This window comes from Notolabrus celidotus, chromosome 4, assembly GCF_009762535.1.
Source record: "Notolabrus celidotus isolate fNotCel1 chromosome 4, fNotCel1.pri, whole genome shotgun sequence".
In the NCBI taxonomy this organism is placed as follows: Eukaryota; Metazoa; Chordata; class Actinopteri; order Labriformes; family Labridae; genus Notolabrus; species Notolabrus celidotus.
In genome coordinates this window covers 6,136,978-6,160,920 of record NC_048275.1, presented here as the reverse complement: position 1 = coordinate 6,160,920, position 23,943 = coordinate 6,136,978, and the positions used below count along the sequence as shown (strand labels likewise).

General features: G+C 44.3%; 3 protein-coding genes across 8 annotated transcripts in view; 2 read left to right on the top strand and 1 right to left on the bottom strand.

The window, feature by feature from the left end:
* Positions 1–3,262, bottom strand: part of LOC117811300 (signal-induced proliferation-associated 1-like protein 2) — a 137,535-nt gene extending 134,273 nt beyond the window's left edge. For 2 of the 6 annotated variants that reach the window (XM_034681488.1, XM_034681489.1), the window contains exon 1: positions 2,877–3,070. The gene's annotated coding sequence lies outside the window, so the exon portion shown is untranslated. Of the gene's footprint in view, positions 1–2,876 lie in introns of all 6 variants that reach the window. The other 4 variants (XM_034681491.1, XM_034681487.1, XM_034681490.1 and 1 more) reach the window with 4 other exon arrangements.
* Positions 3,263–5,476: 2,214 nt separating this feature from the next.
* map10 (microtubule associated protein 10) lies at positions 5,477–9,970 on the top strand. Its single transcript, XM_034681242.1, has one exon. It carries the CDS (start codon positions 5,560–5,562, stop codon positions 8,170–8,172), a length of 2,613 nt encoding a protein of 870 aa, XP_034537133.1. The 5' UTR covers positions 5,477–5,559; the 3' UTR covers positions 8,173–9,970.
* A 1,840-nt stretch (positions 9,971–11,810) lies between these two features.
* Positions 11,811–22,210, top strand: ntpcr (nucleoside-triphosphatase, cancer-related). Its single transcript, XM_034681902.1, has 5 exons — positions 11,811–11,905; positions 13,710–13,872; positions 13,968–14,070; positions 17,865–18,074; positions 21,663–22,210. Exons 1-5 carry the CDS (start codon positions 11,872–11,874, stop codon positions 21,738–21,740), a joined length of 588 nt encoding a protein of 195 aa, XP_034537793.1. The 5' UTR covers positions 11,811–11,871; the 3' UTR covers positions 21,741–22,210.
* Positions 22,211–23,943: the final 1,733 nt, after the last annotated feature.

The window sequence follows — 23,943 nt, the reverse complement described above, 5'->3', positions numbered from 1 at the left end:
AGCTGGGAGGGGAGGAAGGCCAGACATGACGTAAGAGGAGAGCAGCAGAAGTTTAAGGCCCAATCTCAATGTCCACCCTAAGCCCTGAGCCCTTTTTGACTTAACTGATGTCACCTGGAAAGTGATCGAGGGCAGGAGGCTGTGAGGGCTCAAACTGTAGAACTGTGAATGAAACAGCACTTTGCAACTTCTCACGTGACCTGCATGACGTCACCAGCTCACCTTAGAGATATTAGGAATTATTATTGCACAATTTTTACTTTCCTGAAATTCAAGGCACTTAAGGGACAGCCTGCCTGTCATGTGATCCATTCTCTTACTGTAAAGACTGCTTAACCACACAAGATAAATAGATGATGGATGTTGTCTCTATTTATACTTACAGGCAAACTTTTGTGCCTGTACATTTCATTGCAACTTTCATGCTTCTTGTTTACTGTTGCACTTTTTTTAATTTCATGTTAAGGCATTCGTTTACCCTCCATGCTCGAGGGCTTCCCCTGGGAATCCCTTGTTTCACGTCACAATGCTATGAACTATGGGTAATTCCCTTACGCTAAGCCTGCAAAAATAACCACTTACAGAAAGGGGGCATAAAGGGCTCGAAAAGTCTGAGAGAGATCCCTCACACACTTGATGATTTTACTGTGTGACAGCCCTAAGCCCTCACTGACTTAGCAGGAACGTGCCTCAAAGTCAGTGAGGGCTTGAGGGTGGACATTGAGATTGGGCCTAAATGTTGACAACAAATCCAAGATGGCGGACGAGGAAGAGCTGCAGAGACTGATGACGCTTCAAACATCTTAGTGGTCTGACTTCAGTCACATGATGCAAACATAATCACCTTGCTTGATCGCTTGCAGCAAACTGTCCTGACTTTAACCTGCTGAGGAAGTCACACATGCAGCACACCTGCACAATTTGGGGAAACTGCAGGAGTGCATGCACCACACTGCAGCTGAAGAGTGTGCTGCAGCTTCATCTTCATCCATATAAGAGATGATGTATCATTTATCTGTAATAAATCCTGAGTTTGCATCTGTAAGGTGAAAGTCCTTCTAACTGCAGCTCTTGGAGGTTTCATAACAGATGCAACAGGTTTATTAGCAGACACATGAATCATTACTGGAAAGGTCTGCAGAATAACAGGCTTGTTTTTCGCTGCCGTGCACAATAACACAGCGTTATTCACACATCAGCACAGACGTCTTTATGCCGGTTCAGGAGAGTTCCCCTCCCTGGTGTGCAGACCAGCTGGACTCATTCCCCGGGTTTGAGATGTTAAAGTATGTGAAATGTTACATCAGGCCACGAGCCGGAGGAACGGTCTAAAAACACTCACACTAATCTCTCTCAGACATAAACCCCTGTGAAGAATCATGTGTGGTATTGATTCGAATGCTCGGGAGCAGCAGAGTGTGTTTCAGCGCTGAGCTGTGCAGCCAGGAGGATATAAACCAGGAGGAACAATGGGACCTCACACTGAAGCCAGCTTGTTGTTGAGACTGGAACAGGACCAGGTTTCCCTTTAATGGGAAGTTAGTTATTGTGCAGCGTAAACTTCCTGCAGGAGAACAGCAGAGGATCCGCTGCTGGAGGACAAACAACATCTCACATGTTTACTGGAGCTGCAGGGAGATCCAGGAGGGTGTGCTGGAGCTGCTCACATGGACCAGGGGTTCCCAAGGTGGGGGTCGGGACCCAATGGGGGGGGTCACGAGACACAAATGGGGGGTCGTGAGATGTCTTCCAGAATGTTTTTTTAATTCAAGTTGTCTAAAAACAGTACATTTTACCCATTATAGTAAAAAATATAGACAAAAATGGAAGCTATGCTTGAAATAAAACCTTGAAAATAGAAAATGTAATGAGTTTTCTGCCTCTCTTTTTGCAAGATGACTTCTAAGTTTAGGAATAGTGAACAGTTAATTATCAAAAGCATCAGCAGCAGTAGGAAACACAGACACATGCTCATATAGGTAGGGTCATTTTCTGCAGACGAGCTAAATGAAGCCACATTAAATCACTTCTTGGGACAGTGGGGGTCACAAGTCTTTGGCACCTATATTTTGGGGGTTGCAGGCTGAAAAGTCTGGGAACCCCCTTACATAGACCAATATGTGAACCAGCACACTGTGCACCAGCAGGCTTCCAGATTGTATTTATGCAGAGTCCAAACAAAACCTAATGTTACAGGAAACCACAAACACTGCAGAGTCCGGATAGAGGGACTCTAGAAATAAGAGATTTCACATGCAGCCTGGATCTGTGAGAGCTTTTAATGATCAGTCCGGATCAGTCATGGGGAGCATGGGTGCCTTCACTGCCCCCTGTGGGTGGCTCTGAGTCCCTGCATCCAAATAAACATCCATTCACAAAGATCTGTGATCCAGATCCAAATGACCTGCATCCTCACGCGTGCCCTGGGGTGTGACGTCACCATGGGGATATCATCAGGTTGATAAGATGAAATCAATTAATGGGATCCTGTGACCCTACATGGTTTTACTCAGCCCAGTACAACCCAGTACAGTCCAGTACAGTCTGAACCAGCAGCCCCCCCTCTCTCTCTCTCTCTCTCTCCCCTACTCACTCTCTCTCTCTCTCTCTCTCCTCTCTCTCTCTCTCTTTATAACACATGAAACACAGGCTCCATGGATCCTCCTTAAACACCAGACCAGTCCTCCTCTTCTCCTCCTTCAGCTCCTGAAATAACTTTCCTCTTTGTCTCTTTTATCTCTCTCTCTCTCTCTCTCTCTCCCTCTCTCTCTCTCTCTCTCTCTCAGCAGCAGCGCTCCTCACTTTCAGCCTCAGCTCCTCGACTTTTCCACTCTGTGTCTCGTCACGCAGGCAGAAAAACCCCGCAGAGCTCTTACCTCAGGGTGTGAGAGGGGGGTCCGGTCCCGGTGTGAGAGGGGGGTCCGGTCCTGGTGAGGAGTCCAGGATCCCCGGCAGATATCCGTACAGAGTAAAAACCCCAGAGGACGCAGAGGCAGTCGGTGTGTGTGTGTGCGCTCAGAGAGTCAGCCTGCAGACTGGAGCTGCTCAACACTGAACACTAACGCATCCAACACACAGCACCTACCTCCGTGACGTCAGCACGCAGGGAGGAGAGGCCACGCCCCCCTGACGCTCGGTCAGACTCTGCTCTCTGACCACAGGGTCTATCTGCTGGGTTTACTGAAGGAGAGACACAGACCCTGTCCTCTGAGGCTGAGAGGTATGGAAGGAGGACGAGCTGCTTGCTGTTCGATGTGTCCTCCTTTCATTCACACACACACAGAGAGACTGATTCAGAGCTCAGCTCCACAGCGCCACCACCTGGCCAGCTGCAGAAGTCTTGTGGCTTCTTCATTTGTGATCTGTTTTCATGCAGATATTCAGAATCAGACTTAAAGTCATTTTCACAGCTCTGAGATCAAACACTAGGCTGCATGCTGTGGTGAATAGAAGCATCCTGCAGATATTCATTCATCACTCTGAGTGAAGCCAGCAGTTAGAAAAGCACCGAAGAGGGAATACAAGTCAAGATTTATTTATTATTATTATTATTATTTATTATTATTTATTATTCATTCCATCTGCAATCAGACTGTTTAACACCAGCACTGCTGTGTCCCATTAATCATCTGTTCTCATCTTTCATTCCACTACATGGAAGTTACTATGTGACTTGGCACATTCACAAATAACTACTGTATCCATCTGAATCGCACTGTTTCTTCATACAGTGTATGTTTCTTTTTAAATAACCTGGTGCAATTTTTACCGTGCAATAACTTACCTTATCTATTTATCAGACAGAAGTGTACATAGTGTGTAAACATCTGTAATAGTTGCCATATTTTATTTCATTTTTACTTTATTTCATTTTATTTTATTTTATTTTATTCTGTTTTATTTCATTCTATTTTATTTTATTCTATTATATTTTACCCTTGTCATCGCTATTATTATTGTTATTATATATTTTTAACTATGTTAGTACATTGTTGTATTCCCCTGTCCCGTGTTGTAAGCTGCTGTAACAAAAGAATTTCCCCCAGCGGGGGACAAATAAAGTATATCTTATCTTATCTTATTATCATTATAAATCCCTCTCTTCTTACATGTGCAATATTCTACTCATCTTCTCAGTTCTGTTCTGTACATTGTTTTATACCTATGCTACAAGTCTGCACATTTTTCACTGCGTCACTGGTTTTGTAAATATTTGTAAATTCACTTATTTAGTTGTGTATATAAGATATGCTTATTGTTACTTCTTTATTTTGAATTGCTTATAACTTTTTAATAATTGCTATATATGCTACTGTTTACTTTATACTGTTTTGCACTGTCTACTTTGCTGCTGTAACACTTAAATTTTCCCTTTGTGGGACGAATAAAGGACTGTCTTATCTTATCTTATCTTATCTTAAATATAAACAGTACAAGATCACAGTGATGCACTTTGATCTTCTAGGACCATGATAGGAGATAGAAGTTAGAATAAGAGGTAAAAATAAAACACACACAGGGTTAAATGTAAATTATACAGCTGGTGTAAACACTGATCAGCTGATCCACCTGAAGGACTTTGAAAGTGTAGACCTCGAGTACATGATCCCATATTTACACGTGTGTTTAAGTTTTTCTTGATTTGGAAAAAACAAAACGCCTCATTAAAGGAAAATACTTGAACCTAAAGGACAGCCTCAAATAAAGGACTACATAACAGTACATCCTGGCACTCTAACATTTCCTACATTTGTTAATGTTTGTAATCACAATTATTTGACTAAACCTCTTTCAATCAGATCAATACGGTTATTGTTGATGATTTAAGCTCTTTCAAGGCAGCAATGGGACCAGTTGCATGAAGTCAACGTTACCTGTGATTTTGCTCGTGCATGAGCAACCATGCACCAGGCGGAAGCTGACCTGTTTGAACCTTTGTGATTAAATTATCTATTAAAAGACAGACCTGGACCTGACCAAGGTAGCACCTGCACATAATCATAAACACAACATGGGGGGAAAAAATATGAAATTCTAAAAAGGTGTTCAGACACAGAGTGGCTTCTTTTAAAGATTGCATGCAGAAGATCATAAGTAGAGCTGCAGCAGAGACAGGTACACAGATATGCTGAAATTTAATGACTTTATACATTCATTTCTCAAGACACATTTTTACAGGAAAGCTTTTATTGTGTGATTTTATTTAATTTTATAAATATAAATAGAGTATTATTATTATTATTAGTAGTAGTAGTAGTAGTAGTAGTATTGTTATAAATATTGAATAAACTCAGGATATCACCTGTATGAAGACAAACGAACCAAACACTCTCTATAACATCATTACATAAAAATAAAGTGCTAAATTAGAGAAATATAACTGTTTTTAATTAAATATTTAAAACAAACAATAGAACTACATTTCCCAGCTGCCCCGTCGCGTCCTGTGACGTCACAGGAGCGCGACATCAGCTTGTTTCCATGGAGCCGAGAGAAGCTCAGCGCTGGATTAGCTCGGAGCTCTTTCTTTAGTTGTTTTTGTAGTTTTTTAAAGCTTTTATGATGCCAGGACTACAAAACAGAGACAACATGGAGACTCTGTTTTCATTCGAGCTCTTAGTGGAACACATCAGACTTCATAAACCGGGTACAGTGTCAGACCAGCTGGCTGTGGGGGTCCGACTGCTGGACTTCCCGACGCTGCTGATCTATCAGCCTCCACAGAGCAGAGAGGAGGACCAGCAAGAACACGTGTTCAACAGAGGGAAGTGCTGCTTCTTCAACATGGGGCTGAGCTCTCTGCAGACCCTGCTGTCCAGCACTCCTCTGTACGCCATGGTGCTGGATGTGAAGGAGGACCTCCCTAAGCTGGTGGGGACCTCTCTGCTGTCTCTGCACAAAGTGATGAAGAGGATCAGGCAGGATGTGACCGAACACGGCGTCTCTGCTGCCTCATCTCACGGAGAGCGAGGGATCATCAGCGTCTGCAGCCTCAGCGGGGAGAGGATCGGATCCATGTCTCTGAGTTATAAACTCCAGAGTCTGGGAGGGAACGTGCTGCAGGATCCATCAGGAGGGACCGTGCTGCAGGATCCATCAGGAGGGACCGTGCTGCAGGATCCATCAGGAGGGACCGTGCTGCAGGATCCATCAGGAGGGACCGTGCTGCAGCGTGCAACAGGAGGGACCGTGCTGCAGGATCCATCAGGAGGGACCGTGCTGCAGGATCCATCAGGAGGGACCGTGCTGCAGCGTGCAACAGGAGGGACCGTGCTACAGCGTGCAACAGGAGGGACCGTGTTGCAGGATCCATCAGGAGGGACCGTGCTGCAGGATTCATCAGGAGGGACCGTGCTGCAGGATCCATCAGGAGGGACTGAGAGCAGTATGCAGGGAAACATACCTGCAGGATTACTCCCTCCTGATTGTGGGGAGGCATTCTCATCCATGCAGGAGAAATCTGATCTCTGCAGAAACCAAACATCCCAGGAGGACACCATGCAGAATGAAGAGGAACAGGAGAGCGGTGTGTGTGCTGACATGCAGACTGAAGGAAAGAGGAGAAAACAAACACCTGAGGGATTCAAAGAGAGTAACTATGAAGACACATTCTGTCCTCCACATCTGTTCTTCTGTAACTCTGCAGAGGAGAGGAGCAGAACTGAACGAGGCGATCACACATCCCCCGATCTCAACTCTCCATTTGAAGACTCGTCCTCAGAGGAAGGAGATAAAGGTGAAGGTGTGACTCCTCCTCCTGCTGCGACCGCACAGAGAGGAAAACAGGACGCAGAAACACGAGGAGCACGCGGTGTGACGCCAAACATCCTCGGGGAGGCCGTGCAGCAGTTGCCTCTGTTGAACGCTCTTCTGGTGGAGCTGTCACAGCTGAACGGGCCGAGTCCTCGGCAGCCGCTCTCCATTCATCCGAATCTATCCTGGATTTACCGACCTGCGTCTGCAGAGCCGTCACAGAACACGAGGCGTGGGATCAGCCCGGCTCTAAAGCCTTTACAGTCCCCGAGAAACTGCTCCACACCTTTAAGGAAGCTCGCAGCGTCAGGAGGGAAAGACAGAGACAGCACGTCTCCAAGGAAGAAGCTGGTCTTCGGTTCAACTAAGACATTCAATCTCAGGATGAAGAACATCTCTCCTGATAGAGCGAGACGGAGAGAATGCATGGAGTTGATACAGAATAAAACTCAGCCAGGTGTGTCTCAGGGGAAGAGAAGGTCAGGGAAGAAGGTCAGCAAGAGGAAACCAGATTTAAAGGCGGCCTGGAGTCTGAATGAAAACATCCAGACTGCCGTAGAGAGCATGAAGGAGGACTCTGCTCTCAGAGAGACTGTCACTCTCAATCAGAAATCTCACAGCAAACAAGACAAACGCTCTCCAGGAAACTCAGAGAAAGAACCCCTCTCTTTGCTTATCCACATCCCCACGGAGGAGAGAGACATTCCTCCCAGAAACAAAGACGAGAGCGAGCATCAGAGCGAATCAAATCAATCCCAGTCTGACGGAGACGCAGAGGACGCTCAGTCGTCTGCAGGCAGCAGCAGCTCCAAATCTTCAGTTTCAGGCTCTGCTGGTGAGGGAGGCGAGGAGGAGGAGGACTACGCTGATGACTTTAACAGCCTGGAGCTCAGTGACGCTTACTCTCCTGACCCCGTGAGCAGCCCCGAGTCCTCCAGAGCCAAGACCCCAAAGCCTCCGGCCCGCCTCCCCTCTGACTCAGGATCTGAGGGAGTCCGCAGGAGAGCGGCCCTCCCCGTGCCCGTCAGAGCTCCCAGCTCTCCTCCACATCACGCTCTGATGGGGACCCACATCATCCGACCCCGAACCCGGGCCTCAGCCCTCAGCTTCTCCTCCTCTGACGCTGACAGAGACACGTCAGCTTCCTTACAGACTGTGCTCTCCAGGAAACTCACCAGAGAGAGCAGCGGAGGGGAGAGGAGCTCTGGCACTGACAGTTTAATATCATCACAAGGTCAGAGGAGCGAGGGGAGCAGGGGTAGCAGGGCGGCTCGAGGTGTTTCTGCAGAGTCAGTGTCGTCTTATGAACCTCAGGGAGAAGACGAGGACGAGGATCAGCTCGGATCACTGGACTTCAGAAAGGAGTATCAGCACATCTCTCAGCTGGTGGCTAACAAACTCCCTGGATACACCATGTGATGATTACATAGGATCCCAGTGTGTCAGTGTCCCTGTTAGTATAAGCCTATAGTAGTCTAAGTCTAAAACAGACTGAGACTATAGCAGACCAGACTTATAGCAGACTGAGCCTATTATAGTCCAAGCCTATAGCTGTCTGAGCCTATAGCAGCCGGAGTCTATAGCAGTCTGAGTCTATAGCAGTCTAAGTCTATAGCAGTCTAAGTCTATAGCAGTCTAAGCCTATAGCAGTCTAAGTCTATAGCAGTCTGAGTCTATAGCAGTCTGAGTCTATAGCAGTCTAAGCCTATAGTAGTCTAAGTCTAAAACAGACTGAGCCTATAGTAGTCTAAGCCTATAGCAGTCTAAGCCTATAACAGTCTAAGCCTATAGCAGTCTAAGTCTATAGCAGTCGGAGTCTATAGCAGTCTAAGACTAGCAGTCTGAGTCTACAGCAGTCTAAGCCTATAGTAGTCTAAGCCTATAGCAGTCTAAGACTATAGCAGTCTAAGTCTATAGCAGTCGGAGTCTATAGCAGTCTGAGTCTATAGCAGTCTAAGACTATAGCAGTCTGAGTCTAAAGCAGTCTAAGCCTATAGTAGTCTAAGTCTAAAACAGACTGAGCCTTTAGTAGTCTAAGCCTATAACAGTCTAAGCCTATAGCAGTCTAAGACTATAGCAGTCTAAGCCATAACAGTCTAAGCCTATAGCAATCTAAGACTATAGCAGTCTAAGACTATAACAGTCTAAGCCTATAGCAATCTGAGACTATAGCAGTCTGAGTCTATAGCAGTCTAAGCCTATAGTAGTCCAAGTCTAAAACAGACTGAGCCTGTTGTAGTCTAAGCCTATAACAGTCTGAGACTATAGCAGTCTGAGTCTTAAGCAGTCTATAGCAGCATAACTAAGAGCTGGTCTAAGCCTGATCCAGCTCTAACTATAAGCTTTATCAAAAAGGAAAGTTTGAAGCCTACTCTAAAAAGTAGAGAGGGTGTCTGCCTCCCAGACCCTGACTGGTAGTTGATTCCAAAGAAGATGGGCCTGATAACTGAAAACTCTACCTCCCATACTACTTTTAGAGACTTTAGGTACGCATGTTGGTAGGATAGTAGCGGAGGAGATGTCTTTTTATTTTTTTTACAGTCTAACTTTCATGTTTGTGTAACTTCTCAGCTGTGATGGCCGACAGTTTTAGAACAAAGACAAGCTTTATGTGATCCTCATGTTTCATCGCTCAGTTCAGCAGGCAGCCGGACATGTTGGACAAATGATTGAGTGACAAGAAGATGAAATCTGTCAGAGTCAGGTTTGTTGATGTGCACAGACGCTGATTTAATCCTGATGTTTGGTGCTTATAAAACAGAGAGAATAAACTCTTTAGATAACATGTTAATATGTGACTTATTGTCTTCCTGTGTGTTATAGACGAGGAGCAGATAAGAAGAAGATAGTCTCACCTTATCTTTGTTGTTAAACAGGTGTGCACACTAAAGGGAGGTGTGTTGATGTTTTGGTGAAAGAGAACAGAGAAAGATTTAAATATAAAGATGAGGTGTAAACAGCTGTTCTCATTCTGTCAAGCAATGAAGATATGATTATGAAATATTGAGCAGTATTTTATGAGATATGTGAACAGAGTCTGGTGTTTACTGATGTGAAGATGTGTCTTTGGGTTTTTGATGCAAGACAATAAACAGAGAAAAAGGAAGTGGGGATAAACTGCAGTAAAATGTGTACAGATTATATCTTTATTTATTTGAACTTTTAGCTTATTGCACTCAGATTTTCTGACCTTTCTAATAAAGAGAAGCTTTTCATACGTCTGTGTAATCTCTCCTGGAACAACACACTGCAGGACATCTGCATGAAGAAGTCTTTGAGGAGGATAAGAGAGGATATAAAATCTCTCTCCATGTTTATTAGCTAAAACATTAAAGTAAAACTTGCTCTTGTTTCCAGTTTGCACACGCAGAGAGCTCCAGAGACACTTCAGGGGATTCATTCAAATAATACCGCCTGATTTGCATGTTAACGTTGGTGTTATTTGATAATCAAATCTGAAACAGTAGCTCTGTGGCGGTTATAACAGGATTCATTTAATGTTTATTTGAGTACAGCGGGACAACAAACCTCAATAATGTGCAACTGAGAAAGTGCAGAAGTATTATGATCTAATGAGTGTGTTTGCATACAGAGCATCTAAGAGAGATACTTAAACTGTGATTGTTCTGAGTTTATGTAACTGCAAGCTTAATTTCTTCAACACATCAGGGGTCAGAAACTTTAAATGTGCACTTAGTAAACAGAGAAATTGGATACAGAATATAATAATGTACACATGTGAACAGAATCTATTTGGATATCCGTTTAACCCTTTCATGCATAGTGGTAACTTCAGTGGACAGCTATTCAAAAAACATTATCTTGCATATAGATTGGTTTTGATGGTAAAGTTGCACATCAGTCACTGCAGTGGCAACTGGTGCATCATTCTATACAACGTCACCTCACGAGCAGCCACTCTATGTGCATTTTTTCCCCCTCTAATCCAAGATGGCCGACAGCCAGAACAGAAATGCCAAGTTCCGCCTGAATATCTGTTCAATCCTTCTATTTTAGGTGAGCCTTGCAGGTAAAAAGAAAATATTGTGGCATCAAGTACAATCTTAGGAGTCCTATTATTCTTACATTTTCAAAGTATTGATTTTATATTAGGAGGAAATTCTGACATCATGCATCACTGACTATATTTCAGCTCCAATTTGTTCCATTACTGTGACTGATGCTCTTCAAAATACTTCATCATCAGTCACTCTTTTTGGCTATAAGTTAATATATTTCTGTTGTTAAAACATAATTGCATATCTGTACCTTTATGTTTTGTGTTGCTCAATAGCAGAGTGTGATACAACAAGAAAGGCGTACAGGATACTAATAAACACAGTAACACTGTTATTACTGTATTATTATTGATACAGGGTGTTTTCTGAAACCAGAACACATGGTGTCCATTCCAGTGGACATATCAGAATCAAAATCAGAATCAGAATCAGCTTTATTGTCCAGGTATGCTTGAACACACAAGGAATTTGACTTTGGTAAACTGTGCTCTCTTTGTACAAGGCATAAGAATAAGACACAAATAAAAAAAATGTAATAACAATAACATCAGCTATAAAAACAAAAGAACAACAAATAGGCATGACTAATATGTACAGACTAAAATAATATGATAAAAGTGCAGTGGTGAGTAGCAGAGGTAGTTTTTACATTTAAAAAAATAATAGTTAAATAATAAAATAAATAGAAATATGGAATTCTGCTATATGAAAATATCTTTGAAAAAAATGTGTAAAAAAAAAAAAGTTTGAATCTTGGTTTTTCATGCCAAAAGAGCAACAAAATCACAGAAAAAAAACCTGAATTTGGTTGTCATAATTAATGCATGAAAGGGTTAAAGAAGAGCTTTTATTTTGAAAATCCTGAATAAATAAAGTCTCTCTGTTTTCAAAGTTGACTCTTTTTACAGCCATAAAGTATCTGTTGTTTATCTGCTGTCTTATAGTTTCCTCTGATGATAGGTAATCAGTTAAATCAGCTAAAATAAACATTACTTACAGTTTACCTACAAAATAAGAGCTCGCTTGTTGCGCCCACTGCGCATGCGTCAGCTCGTTGTGTACGGAAGTGCTGCAGCAGCATGCAGAGAGGAGAGCTGAGATGTTCAAACACGTCTTCCTGACAGGACCTCCAGGTAACAGTAAACAGACTCTGTGGTCAGATCTGGGAACCTTACAGTCCTGTTAATCAGAGAGAGTCAGTCAGCTGTTTAAACCCAGAGTGTGTTTATTTAATGTTAGCTTGTTTCAAACGTTTACACTCAGAGACACAGGCTATAAGAAGCTATTTATATCATTTCTAACAATTAGGATCAATTTTACAAGTAATATCCCCTCTGAAAGACAAAATAAAAGCCCAATAACTATCTTTAAATGTTGAAAGAATCACAAGTTTAACTCTTTGCTTAGAGAAACAAGACTTCATCATGAAGTTGCAAAATTTAGCATTATTCTGACAAGTTTCTGGTCACTGTTTCTCAAGAGTTCCTCTGCAGAATTATATTTGTTTAATTCAGAATGTGCAGAACTTATTGCATGGACAGGTGTAAACTCATGAATACATTTTAAGGATTAAAACTTCATGATTGCAAATCCTGGTGAGATACAGCGTGCATTTAAATGTTCAATGTACAACCTTAAATATTCAGTGAAATCATTCTGAGCAGGTTTTCAACATCTGTCTGTAAAGGCATTTTTCAACCAGAGGGACTTTACCCCCGACCGGTGGACTCAGGGTCTAAATTTAGTTCAGGGGTAGATAATCTCCCCCCTAAAAAGCCCCTGCTAGGGGGGTCAGTACTTTTCAAAGGTCCCGGGGCTTTCTGGGGGCAGGGCCTGCAATGCTGAACGTGTCTGATTGGTGGATTAACCTGCAGTGTTTTTATTCCGCTCGTTGTCCACAATAACATCACACACATCTGTGATTCTCTTGATTTCTCTTTCTTTCATTAGTTTTTATTTGTTCTATCTTTTTTGTATGTGTGTGTACTTTTCAAAAGAAGAAGCTGTGATTCTCTTGATTTAGCAGCTTGTAACAGTAGTCTTCTCTCAGCCCCACCGTGAATACGTCTCTCCCGGTGTTACGGTTTTAAAAGTGACCATGTAAACTGGAGACCTTCAGCTGAACGTGTCAGTGTTTGTGGAGTTTACACAGCTGTTGAAACACAGAGGGAGTTTTGAGATTCAAAATATCCTCATCAGATATTTAATGATCGTCTAAAGACGTTTATGAGGGATGCATACGGCTGAGAGTCTCCAGTTAACAGGGTCGCTGTTTAAACCAAAACACCGTCCGATCTCTAACACGGCTTTTTGAGTTCAAAAGGATTTTAAAGCCGTGTTGAAACGTCTTTGCTACTCGCGCTTATCTCCTCTCACGTGTTGATTCAGTGAATCCATCTGTGATGAAATATAGCACCATCTAAAACAGCGCCAGCTGAGTCTCTTCATGCTAACAGGCTAACTGTTGTGTTGTTCATAATGATACCTGCCTGTCCGTCTGCTTCTATGGTGTCATCTGTGATTAATGGCATTCGTCTTTGTTTTACTGCCCTCTACTGGTCTGGTGGTGTAGTGCATTTACTTTTTTATTTCTTCATATGTCACTGGCCTGATTTGCACATCTACCCGGGGCCTCAGCCCGTGGTCGAAACACAGACAACAATGGGGGCACAGGAACCTTTTAGTTTAGGATAAAGTAGTTCTGGGGGCTAAAAGACCCCGGAACTCTTGGTCGAAATGCACCTTTAGTGACAGTTATAACACGCTCACTGGATGATTCAGTTCAGTTTCTAGTCAATGCAGAGATATTAAGATGTAACTCTGTTTGCATTAAGTAGAACAGGATCATTGAATGGATTAAACAGCACCAACACTTCCCAGTGCGATGCTGCTCCTGTGATAACACGCTGTGGTGTCGCTGTGCCTTTTGTTCTGCAGGTGTGGGTAAAACCACTCTGGTCCAGAAAGCCTGTGAAGCCTTGGCGTCATCAGGAGCGGGGGTTGAAGGGTTTTACACGGAGGAGGTCAGGGAGGGGGGCCGGAGAGTCGGCTTTGATGTGGTCACAGTGACGGGACAGAGAGGCCAGCTGTCCAGAATCAGGTAGCAGCCGTGTCCTCGTCCTCTCTGAACACAGATACCTGCTCTCTTTGAAAGAGCTGTCTCTCCTAAAACCTTCATATTGTTTTCACTCACAGAGACGTTTCGGCTGCGCCTCACGGCAGACGGGAGTACACCGTGGGACAGTATGTGGTCGACTTGCCTGCGTTTGAAAACGTGGCTCTGCCCCTCTTCAGAAATGTAAGACCCCCATCACAGGTTTTTACCTTCATGCACAGATCACAGCGAGAGGAACACTCCCTCCTCACCGATCAGCAGACCTTTGATTCTCTGTGGATTGATGGAATAATTGGAGGCCTGCAAACACATAAATTCCAGGGTGACGTTTTTAGTGTCGGTGGTGCCGTCTGGCTGTCACTGACCGTGATGAATCCGGCATGTAAGTGAGCCTGGAGTGACGCCTACGCACACACACACACAGTAAACCAAGGTGTGTGTGTGTGCAAAGTCCACTTTCATCTCAACTGAAGACTCTGTAATCACTGCAGATCAGTGTGTGTGAGAAATGCAAACACAGTGAAGACATGAGGAGGTTTCACCACCTGTTGGATCATCCTCATGTTCCCTGATGAATCCTATTTAATCTCTTAATCAATGAATATCCAAAGTGAACTCTTCTTGTTCAAACTGACACCCTGCTCACACTAATGCATGCATTGACACTGAGCTGTCACAGTGACCTCTATAGGAGGGTATATATCTGGATATATCATGTTGCAGATATGCTAAATATAGTTCTGCACATTTCTGCTTGCATGTAAAGTTCATGCCAGAGTGCTTTAGCATCGTTTGAGCTGCAAGAACGTTTAGTTCCAGGAACTTTGCAGTGAAGATTATGTAAATCAGGTTAGTGACATTTGGAGAAGCAGTTAAAGTGGCTGCACTACACCTCCAGACCAGTAGAGGGCAGTAAAGAAAGAGACGAAGGCCATTCAACAAAGATGACTCCATAGAAGGAGCAAGCATGAGAAGTTAAGCCATGTCAGAGATGGACCGATGTTCCACTTTAAAAATTACCCTGTTAACTGGAGACTCTCAGCCGGATGCATCCCTCACAAACGTCTTTAGACGATCATTAAATATCTGATGAGGATATTTGGACATTTGAATAAAAACTAAACTAGGATGCATTCCCGAGGACTCCTTCTGTGTTTCAACAGCTGTTGTAAACTCTACAAACACTGACATGTTCAGCTGAAGGTCTCAAGTTTACAGGGTCACTCTTCAGACTGGAACACCGGGAGCTGACAGAGACGCATTCACACTATCAGGCTCAGAGAAGATCGATGTTCAGGAGTTATTAGACCAAGAGAATCACAGGTGTGTGTGAGATGTTATTGTGAAATAAAATCACTGAGAGTACTCTACCAATCAGGAACGTTCAGCACTGCAGGCCCCGCCCCCTAAAGTTCCTGGATCTTTGAAAAGTACTACCCCCCAAGCAGGAACTTTTAAGGGGGAAATTAACTCCACAGAAACTAAAGTTAGACCCTGGTTCCTGCTGTGGAAACATGCAGAGTTCCTCTAAAGCATGTGATTGTGATTAGGGTTAGGGTTATGATTAGGGTTAGGATTAGGATTAGGGTTAGGATTAGGGTTAGGGTTAGGGTTAGGATTAGGGTTAGGGTTAGGGTTAGGATTAGGGTTAGGGTTAGGGTTAGGGTTAGGGTTGGGATTAGGGTTAGGGTTAGGATTAGGGTTAGGGTTAGGGTTAGGATTAGGGTTAGGGTTAGGGTTAGGATTAGGGTTAGGGTTAGGGTTGTGATTAGGGTTATGGTAAGGATTAGGGTCAGGGTTAGGGTTAGGGTTAGGGTTGGGATTAGGGTTAGGGTTAGGGTTAGGGTTGGGATTAGGGTTAGGGTTAGGATTAGGGTTAGGGTTGGGATTAGGGTTAGGATTAGGGTTAGGATTAGGGTTAGGGTTAGGGTTAGGGTTGTGATTAGGGTTAGGGTTAGGATTAGGGTTAGGGTTAGGGTTGTGATTAGGGTTAGGGTTAGGATTAGGGTTAGGGTTGGGATTAGGGTTAGGGTTAGGATTAGGGTTAGGGTTAGGGTTGTGATTAGGGTTAGGGTAAGGATTAGGGTCAGGATTAGGGTTAGGGTTGGGATTAGGGTTAGGGTTAGGGTTGGGATTAGGGTTAGGGTTAGGGTTAGGGTTGGGATTAGGGTTAGGGTTAGGATTAGGGTTAGGGTTAGGATTAGGGTTAGGGTTAGGATTAGGGTTAGGATTATGATTAGTGTTAGGGTTAGGGTTACGGTTAGGGTTAGGAGGGTTAGGGTTAGGGTTAGGGTTAGAACCAGAATTTAACTTAAGCAAACAGAACCAGTACCAAACTCAAGCAAATAGAACCAGAACCAAACAAGAAGCGAACCAGGACCAAACAAGAACCGAACCAGGACCGAACCAGAACCAAACCGAACCAGAACCGAACCGGAACTGAATCAGAACCGAACCAGAACCAAACCAGAACCGATCCAGAACCGAACCAGAACCGAACCAGAACCGGACCAGAACCGGACCAGAACCGAACCAGAACCAACCTCAAGCAAACAGAACCAGAACCAAACTCAAGCAATCAGAACCAGAACCAGAACCAAACTCAAGCAAACAGAACTAGGACTAAACTCAAGCAAACAGAACCAGAACTGAACCAGAACCGAATCAGAACCGAACCAGAACCGAACCAGAACCGAACCAGAACCGGACCAGAACCGAACTAGAACCGATCCAGAACCGAACCAGAACCGAACCAGAACCGAACCAGAACCAAACTCAAGCATTCAGAACCAGAACCAGAACCAAACTCAAGCAAACAGAACCCGAACCAAACTCAAGCAAACAGAACCAGAACCAAACTGGAGTGAACATTATTAATGTCCTCAGGTTGGCATTGAGTAAAATCAGATCCCTCAGCTTGGACGGGCTGATCTGATTTCTCCTCTCAGTGAGAATTTACCCGGTCTTTGCGAAGAACCCTAACCCTAACTCTCTCAGAAGAAACAGATGAAGCCACGATACCAAGCGGCAAACTCCGGTCTCAAACGATGAAGCCAATGCGGAAGTGCTATAAACTGCAATACATCGAAAATCCTCTTGAGGCTGGCTGCAGAAACACCGGAAACCACATAGATATGAATGGGAAAAAGACGATCTTTGCAGCATTAATAAACATGTTTACAGCCTGGTTCAAAAAACGTCTTGGCCCTACAACGCTAATCTCTCTAATGGCACACACTGTCCGGGGGTCGAATTTTTTTCTAACGTGACGGTTAAGAAAATATTAAGATTATGAGTTTTGCCCAAATAAGGACATGACTGACGTGAATCCCGGTCGGGAACACACAGCCATTGGCTAAGAGACTCACACTACGTCACACTCTGCCTGGTTGAGTTCCGCATTACCAATATGGCTGCTGCCGTCGATTTGCTTCAAAACAGCTCTCAGGAACAGATGGGTGACGTCACGGATACTACGTCCATATTTTTTACAGTCTATGCACGATACACAGCCTCCCCTCCATCACCTGTATCCTATATCCTCACATGTGATTGGCTGCATGGCCGCCATGCTGTCCAATCAAAACAAAGTTCTGCTGTGAGCAGAGCTGGGGCTGAGCACTGAGAGAGCTAAGCAGCAAAAGGAAAAAACTGGGAGCCGGCTCTCTCTCTCGATGTGAGCCGGCTCTTCTGATTCACTATAAAGCATCGACTCTCAGAGCCGCAGCTTTTGATCATGACACATTACTAATGTGATTAATCTGTGTTACAGTTATGAGGGGTCCTTGGACAATTTTCTCACCTGTAAGGGGTCCCTGGCTCCAAAAAGTTAGAGAACCCCCGCTCTAAAGGTCCCTAGTTCCTGGGGAAAGTTACTTTACATAGAGTTCTGATGGACTCAGCTGTTAGTGCTGAAGGATCATTAACTGATTATTGTGAACATTGATCACTTAAACACTAACTCGTGTTGTTCCCAGGCAGGGTCAGCTGATGGCGGCGGCAGGAAGGTGTTTGTCATCGATGAGATCGGTAAGATGGAGCTCTTCAGCCAGCCGTTCATCAGAGCCGTGAGGCAGACTTTAGGAAGCTCCTCCTGCTCCGTCCTCGGCACCATCCCCGTTCCTAAGGGCAAACCTCTGGGCCTGGTGGAGGAGGTGCGGAGCAGGACGGACGTGAAGGTCTTCACTGTGAGTATAAATAATAACTGACCCTCTCTCTGCGGGTGAAAGAGGGTATTTAGGTCACTTTAAGTCCAACAATAGCTACAGGACAGTGTTTACTGTAGCTCCTGGTCTTATGGGGGCAGTCTCTGAAGAGGGGCCGTGCTCTACATTATCCCTCTCATACGGCAGGATTAACTCTAAATCATGCGTGACTGATTCAACAACAAAGGGAGGTCTCACATGTCAAAATAATTCATCACGGAGGACTCAGTTATGGATATTGTCATGCAAAGCGCTCCTCATGGGCTGCTAGTCCTAACGAACCTGGATCCAGAGCAGGAGAGACCCTTTCAGTTAGACTTTCACTGACGAGACAGGAGGTCAGAGGTCGCTGTTTACAACATGTTGATAATAATCTGAGAGTGAACACTCTGAGGCTTACATCCCTCAGGTCAGCACAGGGAGGATGTTATTTATCTGGTGCTGTGTGGGCTGCTTGTTTTTACAACATGGTTACACGAGGAGAGAGCTTTAGTCACGTCTTTGTTGGAGCACAGCAGAGAGCTTATCCTGCAGGACGGGATGCTGAGTGTTAGAGAGAGTGTAGATTTAGGAGATGTCTTCATATCCATCTCAGTCTCCTCTGTCCTGTCTCACAGACGTCAGGAACTTTCAGTAGGAGCCAAATCAGCCAGAGACAGAGTGCACTCCATGCTCTGAGGATTGAAGAAGTCAATTAAAACGGACGTCACAAACCTGGGAGAGCTTTTAGATTCAGATTTCAAATTGAACACGATCATAAGCTCTTCATTTTATCATCTTAGAAACATTGCTTAAAGCTGGGGTTGGTAATCAGATTTAGATACACTTTTTGTTATACTGGTTAAAATGATCTTTATGTCCTGATGGCAATCAATACATGATGTGTTCTTAAAAAAGAGTGAAGAAAAGCTGCTATCTACAGCCGGAGTAAACCTGGGAAAACACCAACCAATCAGCCTTTTTTGGCTCCCCAAATTTTAAACCAATCAAATCCCGCCCAGCCGTTCTGCTCTCCTCCTGCGCGTACATTTCCCCGGCGTGCACTCCTCCGAGTCCCCGTCCCCTGCCTCTGCTTCCCCTGACTCTACTGACTGCCCCTCTCGCTCGTCCTCGGGCCTGTCCCCTCTGACCCGATGAGGTGCTTTGCTCAGGACTGTAGTCCGGATCAGAGTCTAAAAAGCTCTCACCAACAAGCAGAAAAATTAATGACGTTCAGTAAGTCCTACAGAAAATATATATTTATTGTAGCGTCTGTCCGGACACTGTAGGGATGGCGAGCCGATTCGTGAACACGTTGAGTTTTAATAACCGGTCACTGTCGGCCGTGATCACGACAACCAACAAAACAACAATCAATGTTTGAATGAATGAAGAACTTCTCCTCTTGTCTCTCCTCTCTCCCACTCGCACTCTCTACACCTCTCCTGATGCCTTCACTGACCGTCAACACTGTAGGAATAAAGAACATCTACACTGAACACGTTTAACAAACAGTAGAGCTGTTACAGTATTATATATGTGTTATAACTTTTCTCCTGATATCGTGTCACCGGTACAACTGAATAATGCTAGCATGATAGTTGTGAGTACTAACAGCAGCCATGTTTGTTTGTGTTTTTAACTTTCACTATGATAATGTTTTGGTGAGGACCGGTTTTGAATCAGTCACCATCATATGGTCGAGAGTCAGCGGCGCTCGTGCATGTGAGCGGGGGGGCATCGTTTTGGAGGAGCTCTGAGGGAGAAGGGGAGGGGTTAGACGGAGTCATGAGGAAATGCTACATTCAAATTCATGCTGGTTTTCCGAGACTGCCAACCCTAGCTTTAAGTCAGACAGCAGAAACTTTAATTCATGCTTTTTCCACCTGCTGCATAAACCACTTTATCCTGCTTTTTACTGGATTACCAAAAAGTATCTGAAATAACGACAGCTCATTCAGAACGCTGAGTTTAACATGTACAAAGAAAACTCTTAGTCAAACTCTGCACTGACTCCCTGTTTCTGTTAGAATAGATTTTAACAATAATAATAATACATTTTATTTTCAAAAAACTCAAAGACACTTCACAAATAACACATTAAAAGACAGAATAAAAGAAACACAATAGAAACACAGTGACTATAAAAACATTAACAGTTAAAAGCAGTTCTGAAGAGGTGAGTTTTAAGCTGGGATCTGAATGTTTGTAAGTCAGTGGAGTTGCGTATTTGTTTTGGGGAGGGAGTTCCAGAGGGCGGGGGCAGCAATGGAGTAAGCCCTGTCGCCCCAGGTTCAGTACTTGGTCCTACAGGTTGGGGAGAGGACGTTTTCATTGGAGGAACGGAGAGCACGGGAGGGGTTGTGAGGGTGAAGCAGGTCAGTGAGATAGGAGAGGGCCAGGTGATGGAGGGCTTTGTAGGTCAGGAGGTTGAGTTTGAAGTGAAAGCGTTGGGGGACAGGAAGCCAGTCAGTGGAGGTTTTGAGTGAGTGAGTGAGTAGACGGGCAGCTGAGTTCTGGATGTACTGGAGTATATTGAGGACTTTGGATGATGAACCGTATAAGATGCTGTTACAGTAGTTAATACTGGAGGTGATGAATGAATGAATGCATCAGGGTTTCAGCTGCAGGGAAGGAGAGTAGTGGGCGGAGTCGGGCGATGTTTTTCAGGTGAAAGAAGCCAGTTTTGGTGATGTTAGTGACATATTTTTCAAAGGTGAGGTTGGTGTCAAAAATTATACAGAGGTTTCGAATATGTGGTGATGGAGTCAGAGTCAGAGTGGTGTTATTAAATGTGAGGGAGAAGTTTTGGGTGGTTGTGGTGAGGGATTTGGGGCCGATGATGATGATTTGTCGCAGTTTACTTGGAGAAAGTTTGTTTGCATCCAGGTTTTAATTTCAGTGAGGCTGTTGATGAGGGGTTTTAAAGTTGTTTGACTTGTTTTTTAAGCTTTAAGAATAAAATCATTCACAGGAGTAGACGCAAGTTCTTGTCCAGCAGCACGAATGGTTGAAAAATCTGAACTCCAGCGAATCATTCACTCCCAATATCCAATCCGGTGACGTATGATGTGACGTAGGGACCGGACTGGAATATATGGGACACATTGATTGTCTCCCTGTGCAGCTTCCCTGAACTCTGTGACTCTACCTGTTTTTATGGGATCAGGAATAAACAGATCGTTTGTGTTTGGTGTGAACGCGACGGAGACCTGCTTTTTAATCTGGCTTTAAACTCAGAGTGATCTCAGGGTTTAGTTTAAGTTTTTATTCATTTCACAACAGTTTTATATTTGTCTTTGGTGTTTAATCTAGTCATGAAGAACCTCATGTCTAATGACGTCAGGACTGTTTGGACTCTAAGTGCTCACACGACATCAGGCAGGGTCGTGACGTTACAGCTGATCGGGCAGGATCAAGTTTATTCCACATAAGATCCATCAGCTCTCAGTAAACTAGAGGACCATGTCTCTCTCTCTCTCTCTCTCTCTCTCTCTCTCCGCTGTAGTTCTCATCATATCATTTCATCCCTGTAGCAGAATATTTGGTTACCATCTTAATTGATTGTTGCGTGTTTCTTTCCTCTCTCAGGTCTCCAAGGAGAACAGGAACTCTCTCCTCCCTGAGATCGTATTGACTTTAGAGAGCTGTCTGAAGCAGACGGCCTGATGCTGGATCCTCTCAGAGCAAGGAGACGAGGAGACAAGGAGACGAGGAGACGAGCAGCGAGGAGACGATCGCGAGCAGCCGTGCAGAGTTTAGTGCTGACATGAAGTTTTATTTGTGTCAGTGAGTATTCACGCAGAGTGTTGAGTGGATCCACACACGCTTCAGAGCGAGGTCATGACCTCACCTGGAGGACACGCATAGCTGCTGGAGCTGTGTGTGTGTGTGTGTGTGTGTGTGTTTGTCACATGCATGTATTTATGTACAATATTCCCTCTTTCTCCCACAGCCTGAAAATGGATTAGATGTTGAATAATTTAAGTTGAGATGGAGCATCGCAGGGAATCTTTGTGTTAGTGTGTAAATATCTGAGAGTCACACGCTGCTCGTCTCTCTGTCACAGTTTATTCTTTAACTCTCGGCTGATGTTCCCCCTCTCTTCACATTAAAGACTTTATTTCACTCTAACCTGATATTTAGTCTCCTCTCTGATTATTCATCACTTCTCTGTGAGCCGCTCTCGTGTTCGTCTTGTCAACCTCAGGATGAGATCAATATTTAACGGAGCAGCTTCGTCCAATCCGTTCATGGTTTATTCATCAACAGCATGAAGAAGAAAATGGAAAAATAAACAGTTATTGTCCTCCACGACGACTCTCTCTCTCCTGTTTTCATTTAAAGCAGAAAGAAGGAGGTTTTCAACACACTGACTCGATGCATTCAGACTCAGTCCGGCTGATTTCCTCACTAAACAGAAAATCAATAAGAACTATGTGAGCCTCCCACCGCTCCACGATCCACGCACAAGAAGGAATAAACATTTTAATGAAAGGACTGAAGAAAAACATGATCTGACAAACTGAGGAGACGCTCTTAGGACTGCAGAGAGAGAGGGAGATAAAACTACAGCACTGCTGAGAAACTGACTTCAGGAAGAACCAGGTCTAAACAAGCAGCAACCCCCGGTCTAAAAATATGAAGCCCATGTGGAAGTGTTATAAACTGCAGTTCATTGAGAATCCGCTGGAAACCACATACACACCCATTCAAAAAAGACAATCTTTGCAGCATTAATAAACATGTTTACAGCCTGGTTCAAAAAACAGCATGGCCCTATGTAGCTAATCTCTCTATCGGCACACACTGTACGGGGGGTGAATTTATTTCTAACGCAACGGTTCAGAAGATATTAAGATCATGAGTTTTGCCCATATAAGGACATGACTGACTTGACTCCCGGTCGGGAACACATAGCTGTTGGCTAAGAGGCTCAAACTCCGCCTCTTTACGTCACACTCTGCCTGGTTGAGTTCCACATTTCCAATATGGCTGCCGCCGTCGATTGGCTTCAAAACAGCTCTCAGGAACAGATGGGTGATGTCACGGATACTACGTCCATATTTCATTCAGTCTATGGGTCTGAAGCAGTTCCTCGGGCCCCTATGTTGAGACTGGTCACATCAACATTATCAACAATAGTGTCACACAGACAGAAGCTGGACAATCAATGTCTGCAGACGAGTCAGCTCATCTCATTTAGATCATTTAACTAACTCTACATGTACGCCACATTTAGATCTAGAGAGCCTATTCATTTTGGCGTGATGTGGCACATGCATGTCCCTCGCCCTGCAGCGCTCTGATCAGCTGTTCAGGTCTGACAGAGACCATGATGTTTACTGCGGACTCGAGAGGACTCCTTTATGAATCGGAGCTCACAGAGGAAGAAGAGACTCAATGGAGCGAAGGAGAGAGGGAGAAACGTCTCCTCTACCTGGAGAGCAGCAGAGAATCCAGAGTTCCCTGGTGGAGCAGGTGTGTAAACTGTGAGCCCATGAACCCAGAGACCTCCTGCTGGACTTCAGGAACCTTCTGGATCAGAGGAGGCCAGCAGCTCACATACAACTGCAGTCTGCATCACTCACCATCCAGAGATCAGCCTCACTGAACGCCGCTGTTTTACCCGCTTTCTTCACTTTTCAGAAGTCACATCAGAAAGAAGCTGAATGTTAGAGCGTCTTCAGAGGAAGAGTTCAGCTCTCTCTGGTTTTACTGTTAATGACACATCCTGTGATCCACACCATGTTCACACTGTGTGAGCTGCTGAGGGAGACGAGAGCAGACCAAAGCATTAAGACACTTCCAAACAGATCGACAGTTACTCTGAGATTCGTGTGATCTGAGTGATGCTGTAGACCGGGCCGGT